General features: G+C 43.5%; 1 protein-coding gene across 1 annotated transcript in view; it reads left to right on the top strand.

Annotated features, from left to right (window-relative positions):
- The first annotated feature begins 8,003 nt into the window (after nt 1–8,003).
- The window catches only part of spata17 (spermatogenesis associated 17), a 67,626-nt gene continuing 63,206 nt past the window's right edge, over nt 8,004–12,423 (top strand). The window contains exons 1-4 of the mRNA XM_038967881.1: nt 8,004–8,071; nt 8,366–8,455; nt 9,388–9,469; nt 10,735–10,785. Of these exons, the coding sequence (XP_038823809.1) occupies nt 8,004–8,071; nt 8,366–8,455; nt 9,388–9,469; nt 10,735–10,785 (291 nt within the window). The remainder of the gene's footprint in view (nt 8,072–8,365; nt 8,456–9,387; nt 9,470–10,734; nt 10,786–12,423) is intronic.

The raw sequence follows: 12,423 nt of genomic DNA on the forward strand, positions 1-12,423 counted from the left end.
GTTATTTATTTGTAGGTAAACCAGCAGCACTAGTAGTGTTATTTATTTGTAGGTAAACCAGCAGCACTAGTAGTGTTATTTATTTGTAGGTAAACCAGCAGCACTAGTAGTGTTATTTATTTGTAGGTAATCCAGCAGCACTAGTAGTGTTATTTATTTGTAGGAAAACCAGCAGCACTAGTAGTGTTATTTATTTGTAGGAAAACCAGCAGCACTAGTAGTGTTATTTATTTGTAGGTAAACCAGCAGCACTAGTAGTGTTATTTATTTGTAGGTAATCCAGCAGCACTAGTAGTGTTATTTATTTGTAGGTAAACCAGCAGCACTAGTAGTGTTATTTATTTGTAGGTAAACCAGCAGCACTAGTAGTGTTATTTATTTGTAGGTAAACCAGCAGCACTAGTAGTGTTATTTATTTGTAGGTAATCCAGCAGCACTAGTAGTGTTATTTATTTGTAGGTAAACCAGCAGCACTAGTGGTGTTATTTATTTGTAGGTAAACCAGCAGCACTAGTAGTGTTATTTATTTGTAGGTAAACCAGCAGCACTAGTAGTGTTATTTATTTGTAGGTAAACTAGCAGCACTAGTAGTGTTATTTATTTTTAGGAAAACCAGCAGCACTAGTAGTGTTATTTATTTGTAGGTAAACCAGCAGCACTAGTAGTGTTATTTATTTGTAGGTAAACCAGCAGCACTAGTAGTGTTATTTATTTGTAGGAAAACCAGCAGCACTAGTAGTGTTATTTATTTGTAGGTAAACCAGCAGCACTAGTAGTGTTATTTATTTGTAGGTAAACCAGCAGCACTAGTAGTGTTATTTATTTTTAGGAAAACCAGCAGCACTAGTAGTGTTATTTATTTGTAGCATCCGTAATTAAGTTCTGGTCTTAGAGGGAGGGGGCCGACATCTGTTTTCTTCCTGCACAATTAGCATAATTAATTAACATTAATCAATCCAAACAAATTATTTTTTAACACCTAGAATAAATCACGGGGCATCTTTCTCACCACTGGCCCAGTCTGCTGAGAACAGGCTCATTGATCAACAACAAATGAGACAACGCACCGCAATGAGCCGTATTGTATTCCTGCATCTGAAGCACACCCCGCTCATTAGTCAGACAAAACAGATGGATGGAGGGGTAGAGCTAGCAGTCCTCTCCTCTTTTTCCTCTCTTCCCTTCTCCGTCTGTCCCTCACCTCGTCACAAACACAGTTTTAGGTGATAGAACCGCTAAATATGCTAATGCTAGGAGAGGGGAGGAAAGGTGAAAAAAGCATTTTCCCAGTTAAAATTATAAACACTATTGAACGTGCACATGCACGCACGCACACACACACACGCACACAGAGCCACGAGCACACTCATACCTATAAACATAGATTCCAATGTGTGGTGAGGGGTTTATGAAGAGACATGGAGAGGCCTGTGGGGATCCCAGCCCGACACAGGGTGCTATATTGCTGCCAGCTTCCTGCTAGTCCGATGGGTTAATCACAGAGGCAAGGGGAAAGGTGCTATCTGCTCCACACACTGCCACTTTTATTGATTCCATTTACACCCCGAACGCCGCCATGACACTCCTTTAACTATTAAATTGGCCCAAAATAGATTTTTCCATTTTACGCTGCAGAGACAGGGAAAACATTAGAGCAGAACCCAAGTGATAGAAACGTATCAAAAAACAGATGAACAAACATTGGGGAAGATTTATTACCAGCATTTTTTAATAAATGGGAGGAGAATGAATTGATTTTGGTTGGAGGTATAAGCAACAATTTATTGGGTGGGAAGAAGCATTATTTTCCGATTGTTATCAAGCTACAGTAAAACTGATTTGTGCCCTATTGCGTTTTATGGATAAAACGGCAGAGGAACCTCCGATGATTTAGATGGAATGTATTAATCAGAGGCAGCCACTGTTAACCATACATCTAGAACTAAAGAAGGGCTCTGACATGTCATTCTGCCCGGCTATTTTGGCGGCTTCATCTCCCTGCCTTTCCGCGCCGGCGGGGACACGCTCCTTTTTAATGTTATGGGGCTTCAAGTAGCTTTTAGTCATCCATGCGGTAAATAAGTGGGGATTAGGGCTGTTTATTGTTTTCCTGCCCCTGTAGAGGTGCCAATCCTTCACACGGCTACCATTGTGACCTCCAGTGACTCTCTGAGACAGAGGGTTGTCTGTACTCTGTACACCAGCTTTCTCATTGTCAAGACAACACTCCCACGGAAAGAGAACCTTCAGTTTAGATACAATAGCTACGCATTGTTTTCGATGCTGCCGTCAATTGTTGTGGCAACATTTTGACCATCATGGATTTCAGAGAGGATCCTTGCCTTGTAGAGCGATTTTGAATAGGACATACCATACAGAATCGCTCTAAATGACAAATAATCCAGGTATAACCCACAGAAAGAGAGCAAGAGAGGAGCAAAACATGTCGGACTGGTTTCCCGAACCCAGATTAATAAACCTACTCCTGGACTAAACTAAGCATGCTCAATGGAGTATCTCATAATGGCCATTCATGGGAGGAATTGCCCATTACATTAAGACCAGGGGTCCTCCAGACCTAGACCCATTATTAAAGGACAAAAAACACTGCCACATTGGCCTAATATGGAGAAACCCAGAGCTCTCTAAAGCAAAACGTACGGTAAATAATGACAAACTGTTTGGCCAGGGCAGCGGACAGAAACCCCTTCAGCACCAAAAATAGGAAGTAAATAACCTCCCTACAGAAACAGAAAGGGCTATGCAGTGTGACTGTGTGAGTTTATTTGAGTTGATTTGATAGTTAGATTGGAGAAGTTTTCCCTGGTAATGGTGTTTTATGCTGTTAGTTAGGCCTGCCTGGTGTGATTGGGGTTGAGAAAGCTAATCTATCAGGGGCAATAGACTCCCTACAGGCCAGCGGAGGGAGGGAGGAAAGGAGAGAGGGAGGGCGGAGGGTGGGTGGGAAGGAGAGAAGGGGGACGGAGGGAGAGTGATGGGGAAAGAGGGAGGGAGAGAGAAAATCAGGGAAAGCAGAGAGGGACGGACAGACCGACAAATTCTCTGGAAAGTGCTAAAGCAGGACATACGCCGGGGCAAACACCTGCACACATATTACACACGATAAAACAATCACAGACATATGCTGGGGCAACAACGCTGGTGAGGTAAAGATACACTCACCTACACACACTTGAAAACACATATACAGTATATACACACACACACACACACCCACACAGAGAAATGGGATCAGGGGCCTAGGTACCTCACGGCTGAACCATATCCACAGAGGCCTAGAGAGGGCAAGGGTCAAGGTCTTTATGAGGAACCAAACCCCCGCTTTGAAATATAGACACACACAACACACACTCTCTCTCTCTGTGCCGTAAAAGATGGATTGCAGTGCTGACTGGGGATCGCACAGATTAGGTTCAATTCCCAGCAATTATAGTCTGTTTCAGGAAATGAACTGCTAATACACTGTACTGCTCTGAGCACTACTAATACACACCAGGTCAAAATTCTTTGCTGTTACTGGAGAAAAGAATCTGAGATTACAGAATGTGACATTATAACATAAAATAAAGCCAATCTAAGGAAAATTGAATTAGAAGTGATGTGACACACACACACAATCATGAAGTGCCAACACAAACACAAACCCAAGCCTGCACGCATAAATGAATACACGCACACGAACACACACACATGCACACTGATGGACAAACAGCTCTCTCTTAGCAAGCTAACAAGAGAGGAAGACAGACAGGCCACTGTGTGTGTGTATGTGTTTGAGTGTATGTATGCAAACCTGTGTGTGTGTGTGTCCTTGTGTGTGTGTCAGTTCTGATTGCTCATGACTTCATTAATCTCTGCACCGCGGTTATGATTAGCTTTCCCAGCTACGCTAGAGGACGTCCAACCCCTCACCTGACAGGGTGGTGGCACACACACACACACACACACACACACACACACACACACACACACACACACACACACACACACACACACACACACACACACACACACACACACACACACACACACACACACACAGGTCTATGGTCGTCGCTGCCATGATCCCCAATTAGTCCTGGCAGAGAGAAATGGAGGGCTGCCACGACAGATCCAACCGCCTGCCACGGCTACATTGGGGATGGATGGATGAAGGGATGGAAAAGAGGAGAAGTGAAAAGAGGGAGACACGTAACCCTGTAGCCATGTAGACTGGCTACTGTTATTGGCGTTTTGTTGTCTGTGTTGCCGCCTTTGTTCAGGCCCCGGCTTTTACTGCTCTAATACAGACACCCTGCCATTACAGAGAGAGAGAGAGAGAGAGTGTGAGAGTAGGAGAGGGCAGAGAGAGAGGGAGGCAGATAGAGAGCATGAGAGAGGGGAGTGGAAGGAACAGACAGAGAGAAAATATCAAAAGAGAGAACAATTGATTTCTGAATCATAAAATGATATAGAGGGAAGGCAAGCAGTGGTGGCTCAGATGGAAGCTATAAGCCTGGTGGTGATCAGAGCAGGATAAGATTATTCATTTTCTCTTCGGTCCGCTGCAGTCAGGCATATAACACAAATAAATAATATTTGCGCGGTATTATTTTGGCCACATAAAGCCAGTCTGCTTGTGATGAAGAGAGGGAGGGAGGGATGAGGAGGGAAAGAGGGTCAGTGGAGACTGGAGGGAGACTCAGACAGCAGTCATGCGTCTCTCCTCTCCTCTCCTCTCCTCTCCTCTCCTCTCCTCTCCTCTCCTATCTTCTCCTTTCCTCTCCTCTCCTCTCCTCTCCTCCTCTCCTCTCCTCTCCTCTCCTCTCCTCTCCTCTCCTCTCCTCTCCTCTCCTCTCCTCTCCTCTCCTCTGCTTGGCTCTGCTCTCCCATCCTCTCCTCCGTTAAATTTGGTACAGTGAGTGACACAGTAATACAGTGAGTGACACAGTGATACAGTGAGTGACACAGTGATACAGTGAGTGACACAGTGATACAGTGAGTGACACAGTAATACAGTGAGTGACACAGTGATACAGTGAGTGACACAGTGATACAGTGAGTGACACAGTGATACAGTGAGTGACACAGTGATACAGTGAGACCCCTCAGCTCGGGGAAACCTCAATCAGAAGCCGACTGAGCCTTTTTTGTGGATCCCCCGATCTCCTATTATTGCTACCAAGAAAAATAAAAGAGAGGGAGGGAGGGAGGGTGGGAGGGGAGAATGTCTAGAGTCACTTGGATGATGATGGGGTGTTCACGAGTGGGGAGGAGGCAGAGAAATAATTGTGTGTGTGTGTGCGGTGATGAATTTCCCGCTGTGACGGTGGGGCCGGCAGCAGCGAATGTCCTTCTGAGTGGGACACACACACACAAACACACACACACTGAGGATCATCATCGGACCTGCATGGTGGCGGCCATCTTAACAGATCACCCCTGTCTGCACGCACTCCGCCACAAATAATGATAAAACACCCCTACATTAAACTATTTTAAACAATGCCCAATTCATTACCCCCTCCCACCTCCTCTATGGGCAATGGTGAGCTAATAAAGATATAATTTTCCCTTTACTCCGCCGGCAAAATCACACTTTTTATCCATTAGTAGGATATTAGGGTGAGTTGAAGGGAGGGATGAGAGAAAGAGAGAGAGAGATACAGAGAGAGAGAGAGAGGTTCAAATTGGTCTAAAAGCATGTGGGAAAGAACAGGAAACTAGAGGTATAAAAAAAGTCATAATGGATTTCAATTAGGTGATCCCTGGGATGTGAGGGATGCCTAGCCACATGGATTAATGTGCTGCAGGCAGATGTTTAATAATGGTAGTCTGGTCCTGGAGAGAGCACTCCATCCACCACACCCCATGCCCCCTGGAACACACACACACACACAAACACAGGCTGCAGACAGTGAGCGCTGGGGTGGGGTGGGGAGGCAATGAGCTGTGTGAGAGTGTTTGGCCGCGTGTGTGTGTGTGCGCCGTGTCTGTCTGTGCATGGGTGCATATGAGAATGCGTGCACCTATGTGTGTGTGTGTGTGTGTGTATGCCTGCATGTGTTTACCAGCTATATGAGCAGCCCTGGCTCCAGCCCTTGTGGCCCTCATTAAGAGACAATAGGCAGGAAGGAGGATGAGTCTTAGGATGAGTGTTCTGGCTGTGAGAGGTGACCAGAGGATTGGTAAATGACATGCACAATGTGGCCCTAGCCTGGAGCTGGCTATTTCATCTGCCTTACCTCAGTAAAGACCATGGCTTGCACACACAGGCCTAATGCAGGCCTACGGCACAATGGGCAAAATAAAATGTATATGGGTTAGTTGATAAGTTATATGAAAAAGAATTGTATAACGTTAGAACAATATAATATATAAAGATATGTGTGCCTGTGTGTAATTGGGCACATGGCTGTATTCACACTGTTTGGGGAGGTGTTGAGGTGTGTGTCTGCATCTCCGGCGGTCTCAATCTGGGCAGAAGTGGGTCACCTGGCGCCGTGTAAACAGCCTGCCTCTCCACAGCCTCTCCAGGTGACACCTCATCAACGTGCGCCAGGAGTGATGGCTTACACCCGTCTGCCTTGTCAAAACAACACTTCCAGGGCAATTACCAGGGTGGCCAGCCCACTGCAGCCCCCGATGGATGGGCCTGGCTGCCATGGGGTCACCCTTCTCCCCATAACTCTACCGGCCAGCACCGCAGTGGAGGGACAGCAAATTGGCCTGCGTCTTTCCGCTTGCTGAGCCCGTCCTCGCTGGTTATCTGTATTGCAGGAAGGGAGGGAGGGAGTGAGGGGGGAAGCTGGCGGATGGACACCTTGCCTCTATTGCCAAGGCAGAATATTTGACGTGTGGATAGGGGGGAAAGAGGGGAGGGAGGGTTGGAAAGGGGGGAAGAATAAAGTGATAACTCTGTGATGAGGGGCGATAACGTCGGGATGGGAGCAGGCTGAGAGTTGGTGAGCACTGACAGATCAATCGTCACTCCGACATTCTGCATCCTGGGATCTGTCAGCATTTAAAACGAGGGAAAGAGTGGAGCAGAGAGAGAGGGAGAGAGGGAGAGAAGGGGAATGTGACCAAGAAGAGGCGCTCTCCACAGAGGTAGATGTTCAGCGGCTCGATGTGGTGATTGAAAACCGTCAGAGCACTGACAGACTGTAGAGAACACAGAATAAGTATGACTTCGTACCTGCCTGCAGTCCTCCATTTTCAGTGTTGGCCTAAATGCTTGTTGTGAGGCAGGCAGCTCAATGGCAAATAGTTGAAGTTCACTAAAGAGTGTTTTGCTAGAAAGATTATATTCCAGCTGTTCTTATGCATCTTATTTTTCTGGATCCATTTTGTAAAATGTCAATTGAACTGCCTACCGCTATCACCTTGCTGTAGACCTAAATAAAACACCTGACTTCATCTAAAAGAGGTTGTCCAGCACCTTCCTTTGCCGTGTGACATGTTACTTTCTCACAGCAGGTAAATATAGGTATTATATTATAATAATATAGTATTATGTTAGTAATTTAAATCAGATACAATAAATAATCCATCAATTTACCTTAATTTTTCTTGCGGTAAATATAATTGATAAAACACATTATTTGAAAAACATAGGTAACCTACACAATGCTTGCAATATTCAGATAATAGATAACTATAATTTTCATATAACGTTCAAATGCATTTTCCCCATCTGATACAATTCGCTAGGCTAAGGCTACAAGACTGAGCAAATTGCAAGGGTGTAAAAATAAACGCACACACAACAGCGTCCTCTAGTAATTCACTGGTACACAAATGTTTTTTCCTGTGCTTATTCAGCCAAACAACGGCCAAACTACCTTCCAAGTTGGCTTCTGACGAGAAGAGAAAAACATTTTGACAAACGCCCGGTGTCCACAACTTTCCCACCCATAAGAGACGCGCAAATGGAGAAGGAAACTGTTGTCTCTCTCGTTGTCAAGGGAACATGTAAACTCTTGTGTCTTGGTCCGGAGAGCATGGCTAGGTTGGTCAGGTTGCAGAATGAGATTGAACGAATTAAAGAAGAATATTTCACCAGAAACAGGTAACGTTAATGCAGCTGTTGCAGCATGCACATTTAACTTGTAACCTACACTCTGTAACACGGTGAACTATTTCTAACAGTACCTGGCGTAACTGTTTTAAGTTGAGAAAAAAACTAGCTACTGTAGCTAGCTTACATTAGCTAGTTACTGTACCGGTAGCTAGCTAGTAAGGCAGCTTTGCTAACAACAACAACAGCGGATGCCTTTTATAGTATGATGAACAAACATCTGACTTGGTTGAACCATGCATGCTCGTACATTTCTGCATTTGCTGTGTTGGCGTGAGTCTGTAGGATAGCCGAGGAGAACAGACAGAGAGAGAACGAAGCAGCCATCCAAATACAGAGTTGTTTCAGGGGATGTCAGGTGCGGGCCTACCTCAGGTAAGAGATGTGTGTGGGAGTTAAAATAGCTCATTTTGTTGCAAAAGGGTTTTCCTAGTACATAAATTAACTTTGACAATGTAACAATAATTATAACACAAACTCCTAATTTCATCTCTAAAATATAAATATTATCATGCATGCAATTTCAAAGAATGAATACACCTAATTTGTAGTATTCTTTATCAAAACACTGCACCTTTTCTTCACCCCAAATAAAAATTGACCTTCAGCCGCATGACCCTGAGAAGAACCCCCACCCCCCAAAACCTAAATTATCACTTTACAGTATGAAATGACCCCCTCTTGGTTTTAGAGAGCTGTGCAAATGGCTGAGGGAAATAAAGGCCTATTCCACTCTCTGCCTTGTACTGTGACCCTAACACCATTTTGCAGGGTCAGCTGACAAACTTCCAGACTGCAGGTTAATTCAGATTACTTTAGTTAATTGATCAATGTGTTAAGTGGCTAATTAGCCACATTTTGAGCTTCTTAAGTGCAACTCCGGGGTTACCATATCCCCCCTATAAGCATTGATTTTCTGGGCATATAAATGGCCTTTTGGAAATTGATGGCCTCGTTGAGGCTGGAATCGCAGTAGACTTGTATTTAGAGTATGTTTGATGATGAATACAAATGTCCACTTGCTCTGGGAGCCATGATCGCTGGACATAATTGAAAAGCCTTAAGTAAAGGTTGCTGTGCATTGTCCTGTCTGCAGGGGGGTGGACTATCTCTTATCGTGACCTTTCAACTCAACCAAAAAACAGATTTTTACATATTTCTTTCCTTTTTTCTGCAGATTATCGGCAAGTCGAAATACTAGTCCACATACTGTACATAGTATATCCCATATTGTCTTATACCAGTAAATTAATCTCTTCATATTTCTTCTTTGTAAAAGCATATGTTTTCATGAGCATTTCTCCCAGTCACCTACACAGGAAGGCCACCATTATTCAGAAGATATGGCGAGGATTCACAGCAAGGGCACATTTCAGACAAATGGTGAAGGTACGTTAGCCGCTGAAATGCTACGGATATATTGATTATGTTATGATAGCATACATTAAAATTCAATTGCTATATTCAGAAGCCGCAACTCTGACCTGAAGACATATAATTCACCTATTACACATTTGGAAATTAGCACTTAGGAATACGAAGTCATATGGTATGGAATTGCAGCTCTATCGCTTCTGGAATGCATAAACGAGAGAGGAAGAGCGTAAAGAGGGAGGGATGGTGGAAGGGTTTAGATTGCCTCCAACTGCTTCTTAATTGAACAGATTGTTGATACAAAATCCAATCCCCACTGCTCTCACAAATAATTTTCTCTGGATTGAGTTTTGTAAACAAATCACAACAGCTATTTATCACCTCCTAAATTGACTGTTTGGTAAAGCATAACTGCCAGGCACATTTGGGAAGCTTTCACGAGCTGGAATCTGGGGATAAACCCTGATTTAATGTTAGGTAAAGGACATGTCACCAGACACACACAGTATCTGAAAAATAAAACAGAACTCATTGAATCTCTCAAAATTACCAAAACAACGTTCTATGACTTCAGAGTTCAGACTTTGCAGAGTTTAACTTGCATTATTATACATGACTCAAAACCAACACCCTTATTTTTCCCTCTGAACTCTCATCTCCACATTAGGCCAAACTTCCTCTCGTCTTTCACGTCTTTGTCTTCCTCCCTGAGCGTTCCCTCTTTCTTACGTCGTTATTAAAAAGAGACATGTTTGAGAGATGAATTCCTTTTATATAGTTCTCTCAAGTTTGCTCCTGTAAATGTGGCCCCAGTGGTCTGGGCACAGCGGAACGAGGCGTGAGGCGAGCCGTGTGAATATTCTGGCCTTTGTTAGTCTATCCTGGCTGGAGCGTCATTGGTTATCAAACCCAGCGGAGAGCACTGGGCCATCATACATCTCCATTAGCTCTCAGCTTGACTACCATACATTTTCTTGGCCTTGTCTGCATTATGTATTAAGAGAGGAGCCCCGTCCCCTCAATACAAAGTCTGACTTATACCTCCCTCTCCCTCGACACACACACATAGACACAAGCTTGCATGTGCACGCACACACACTCTTTCCCTCCCTCCATCCCCCTCTCTCTCTCTCTCTCTCTCTCTCTCTCTCTCCGTGGTGTCTATGAGACTTATTATGTATAAGGTATAAAGACTTCTTTATCTCTGGGCTGCTCAGGACAGATCAGAGAGCCTGGATAAGGCGACAGAGATGTAACGCCGTCTCTCCTTTTGTTCACAGGCCGCATATTTTATCATGAAGATGAATTTCTACCACGAGATGTCCGTCAGGGTAAATATCACACTGTCTGTTTTAGCAAATGGAGAGTCCCCTGGTCTCACAATGTGATCCCCATGAGTAGTTCTGCAGTGCTGTTTCATTTCACCACCAGTGTCTCTGTCCCTATGTGGGGGTGCACAGTAGAAATACTACACATCCTGGATAATTCTACCTATATACCATACAGCAATTGATTGTAATGGAATGTTATCAGTATTATTTTGCATCGGATGGGCAAAATTCTTATTACATTTAGTCTAGATTTTAATATGCAGTTTTGATCAGACAATCTTATTTAAATAAAATTCAGGTCTTTTTCCGGATCAAAAAGGGTCTGCGTGGCAGGGGTGTGGCGGGGGACGCGGTCTGCCCGTCGGCGCTGCTGAATCTTAGAGAACATTCTGGACACCTCCATCTTAGCGGTCAGCGACATTTTAGAAGTTTTAAGCCGATTCACTGCAATTCCACACATTTCTCTATTAAAGGTAGACTCAGCGATTTTGACCTAGATGCAGAAAGTAAACGGTATAGTGGGTCAATTTACGCATCAACTAAGAGCGTTGAAGCGCGAGGCTCAACTTCTCTGCTGTTTTGGTGCCCTGGTTACCACGCTGTGAACAGCATGAAGCGAACTTGTGCACTAACACAGATACTGCGTGACTGTATGGGAGCGAAGTCTTGTATCTCGCTCATTTCAATATCTGCGGTGCTGCTTGTGGCAACGTCATTTCGCTGAGTCTACCATTAAGCTGAGACAAATTTGAGCAGTTTTAAAGCAAATTTCCTGCAATTCTACACATTTTGCCATGCAGCTGAGAGAAAATGTTGAAGTTTTAAAGCTAATTTCGAGCAATTATTTGTTATTTTGCTCAAACATATCAAGAAAATCTATACTGCTAATTTCATTGTTTTTGGAATTTTCAATTATCCCTGACTGTCTAGCTTTTATTTTGGTAATTGTTACTTATCAAAGATTATATTCTTAAAAAATATATAGGTCCATTATCTTTTCTACATACTTTATATGTGGTTTCAGTCGTTTAAGTTAACGTTGAAAGCATTTTTCCATCCCGAAAATTAATTAACACTGTTTGGACTTGGGCGACCCAAAAAAACACTTAGGCCCAAGAATTTCAATGGCAGAAAATCCCAGAAATGATATTATACCCTTTTGCACAGGCATTTATGTTGAAACTAAATGGAATAGTTGTACTCAGTTATGCTAAACCAGTCAGGAGAGAAGTTAGCATGTTTAGCCTTATTATTAGCATTTTTAGCTAAGCTGTGACAAATATCTGATTGAAAAACTTTTCTGCTGGCTTTTCCTCTAGAGCAGATCTTTCTGTCATAGCCCATATCGTCATAAGTCCCATTTGACCAGTTTAACAACTCCTACCACACAACCTATAAATCAAAAGCCTTTGCATTTGAGTGATGCTTTGGCACTTTTATGCGAGGATATCGCATCGAAACCTTATATTTTACAATTCCATATAGCCTCTCTTTTCCACCCCAAGTGAAATTGTTAAAGATTTTTTTATAAGCCCACAAAATTCTATGCTTTATTGAAGAAGGGTACATTACCAGTGAGTTGTTTGGACATTCGCTGAAACCACAGAAATTTGAGGAAAAGTTTTATGACAGACAGTT

This window comes from Salvelinus namaycush, chromosome 28 (assembly GCF_016432855.1).
Source record: "Salvelinus namaycush isolate Seneca chromosome 28, SaNama_1.0, whole genome shotgun sequence".
NCBI classification, from domain to species: Eukaryota; Metazoa; Chordata; class Actinopteri; order Salmoniformes; family Salmonidae; genus Salvelinus; species Salvelinus namaycush.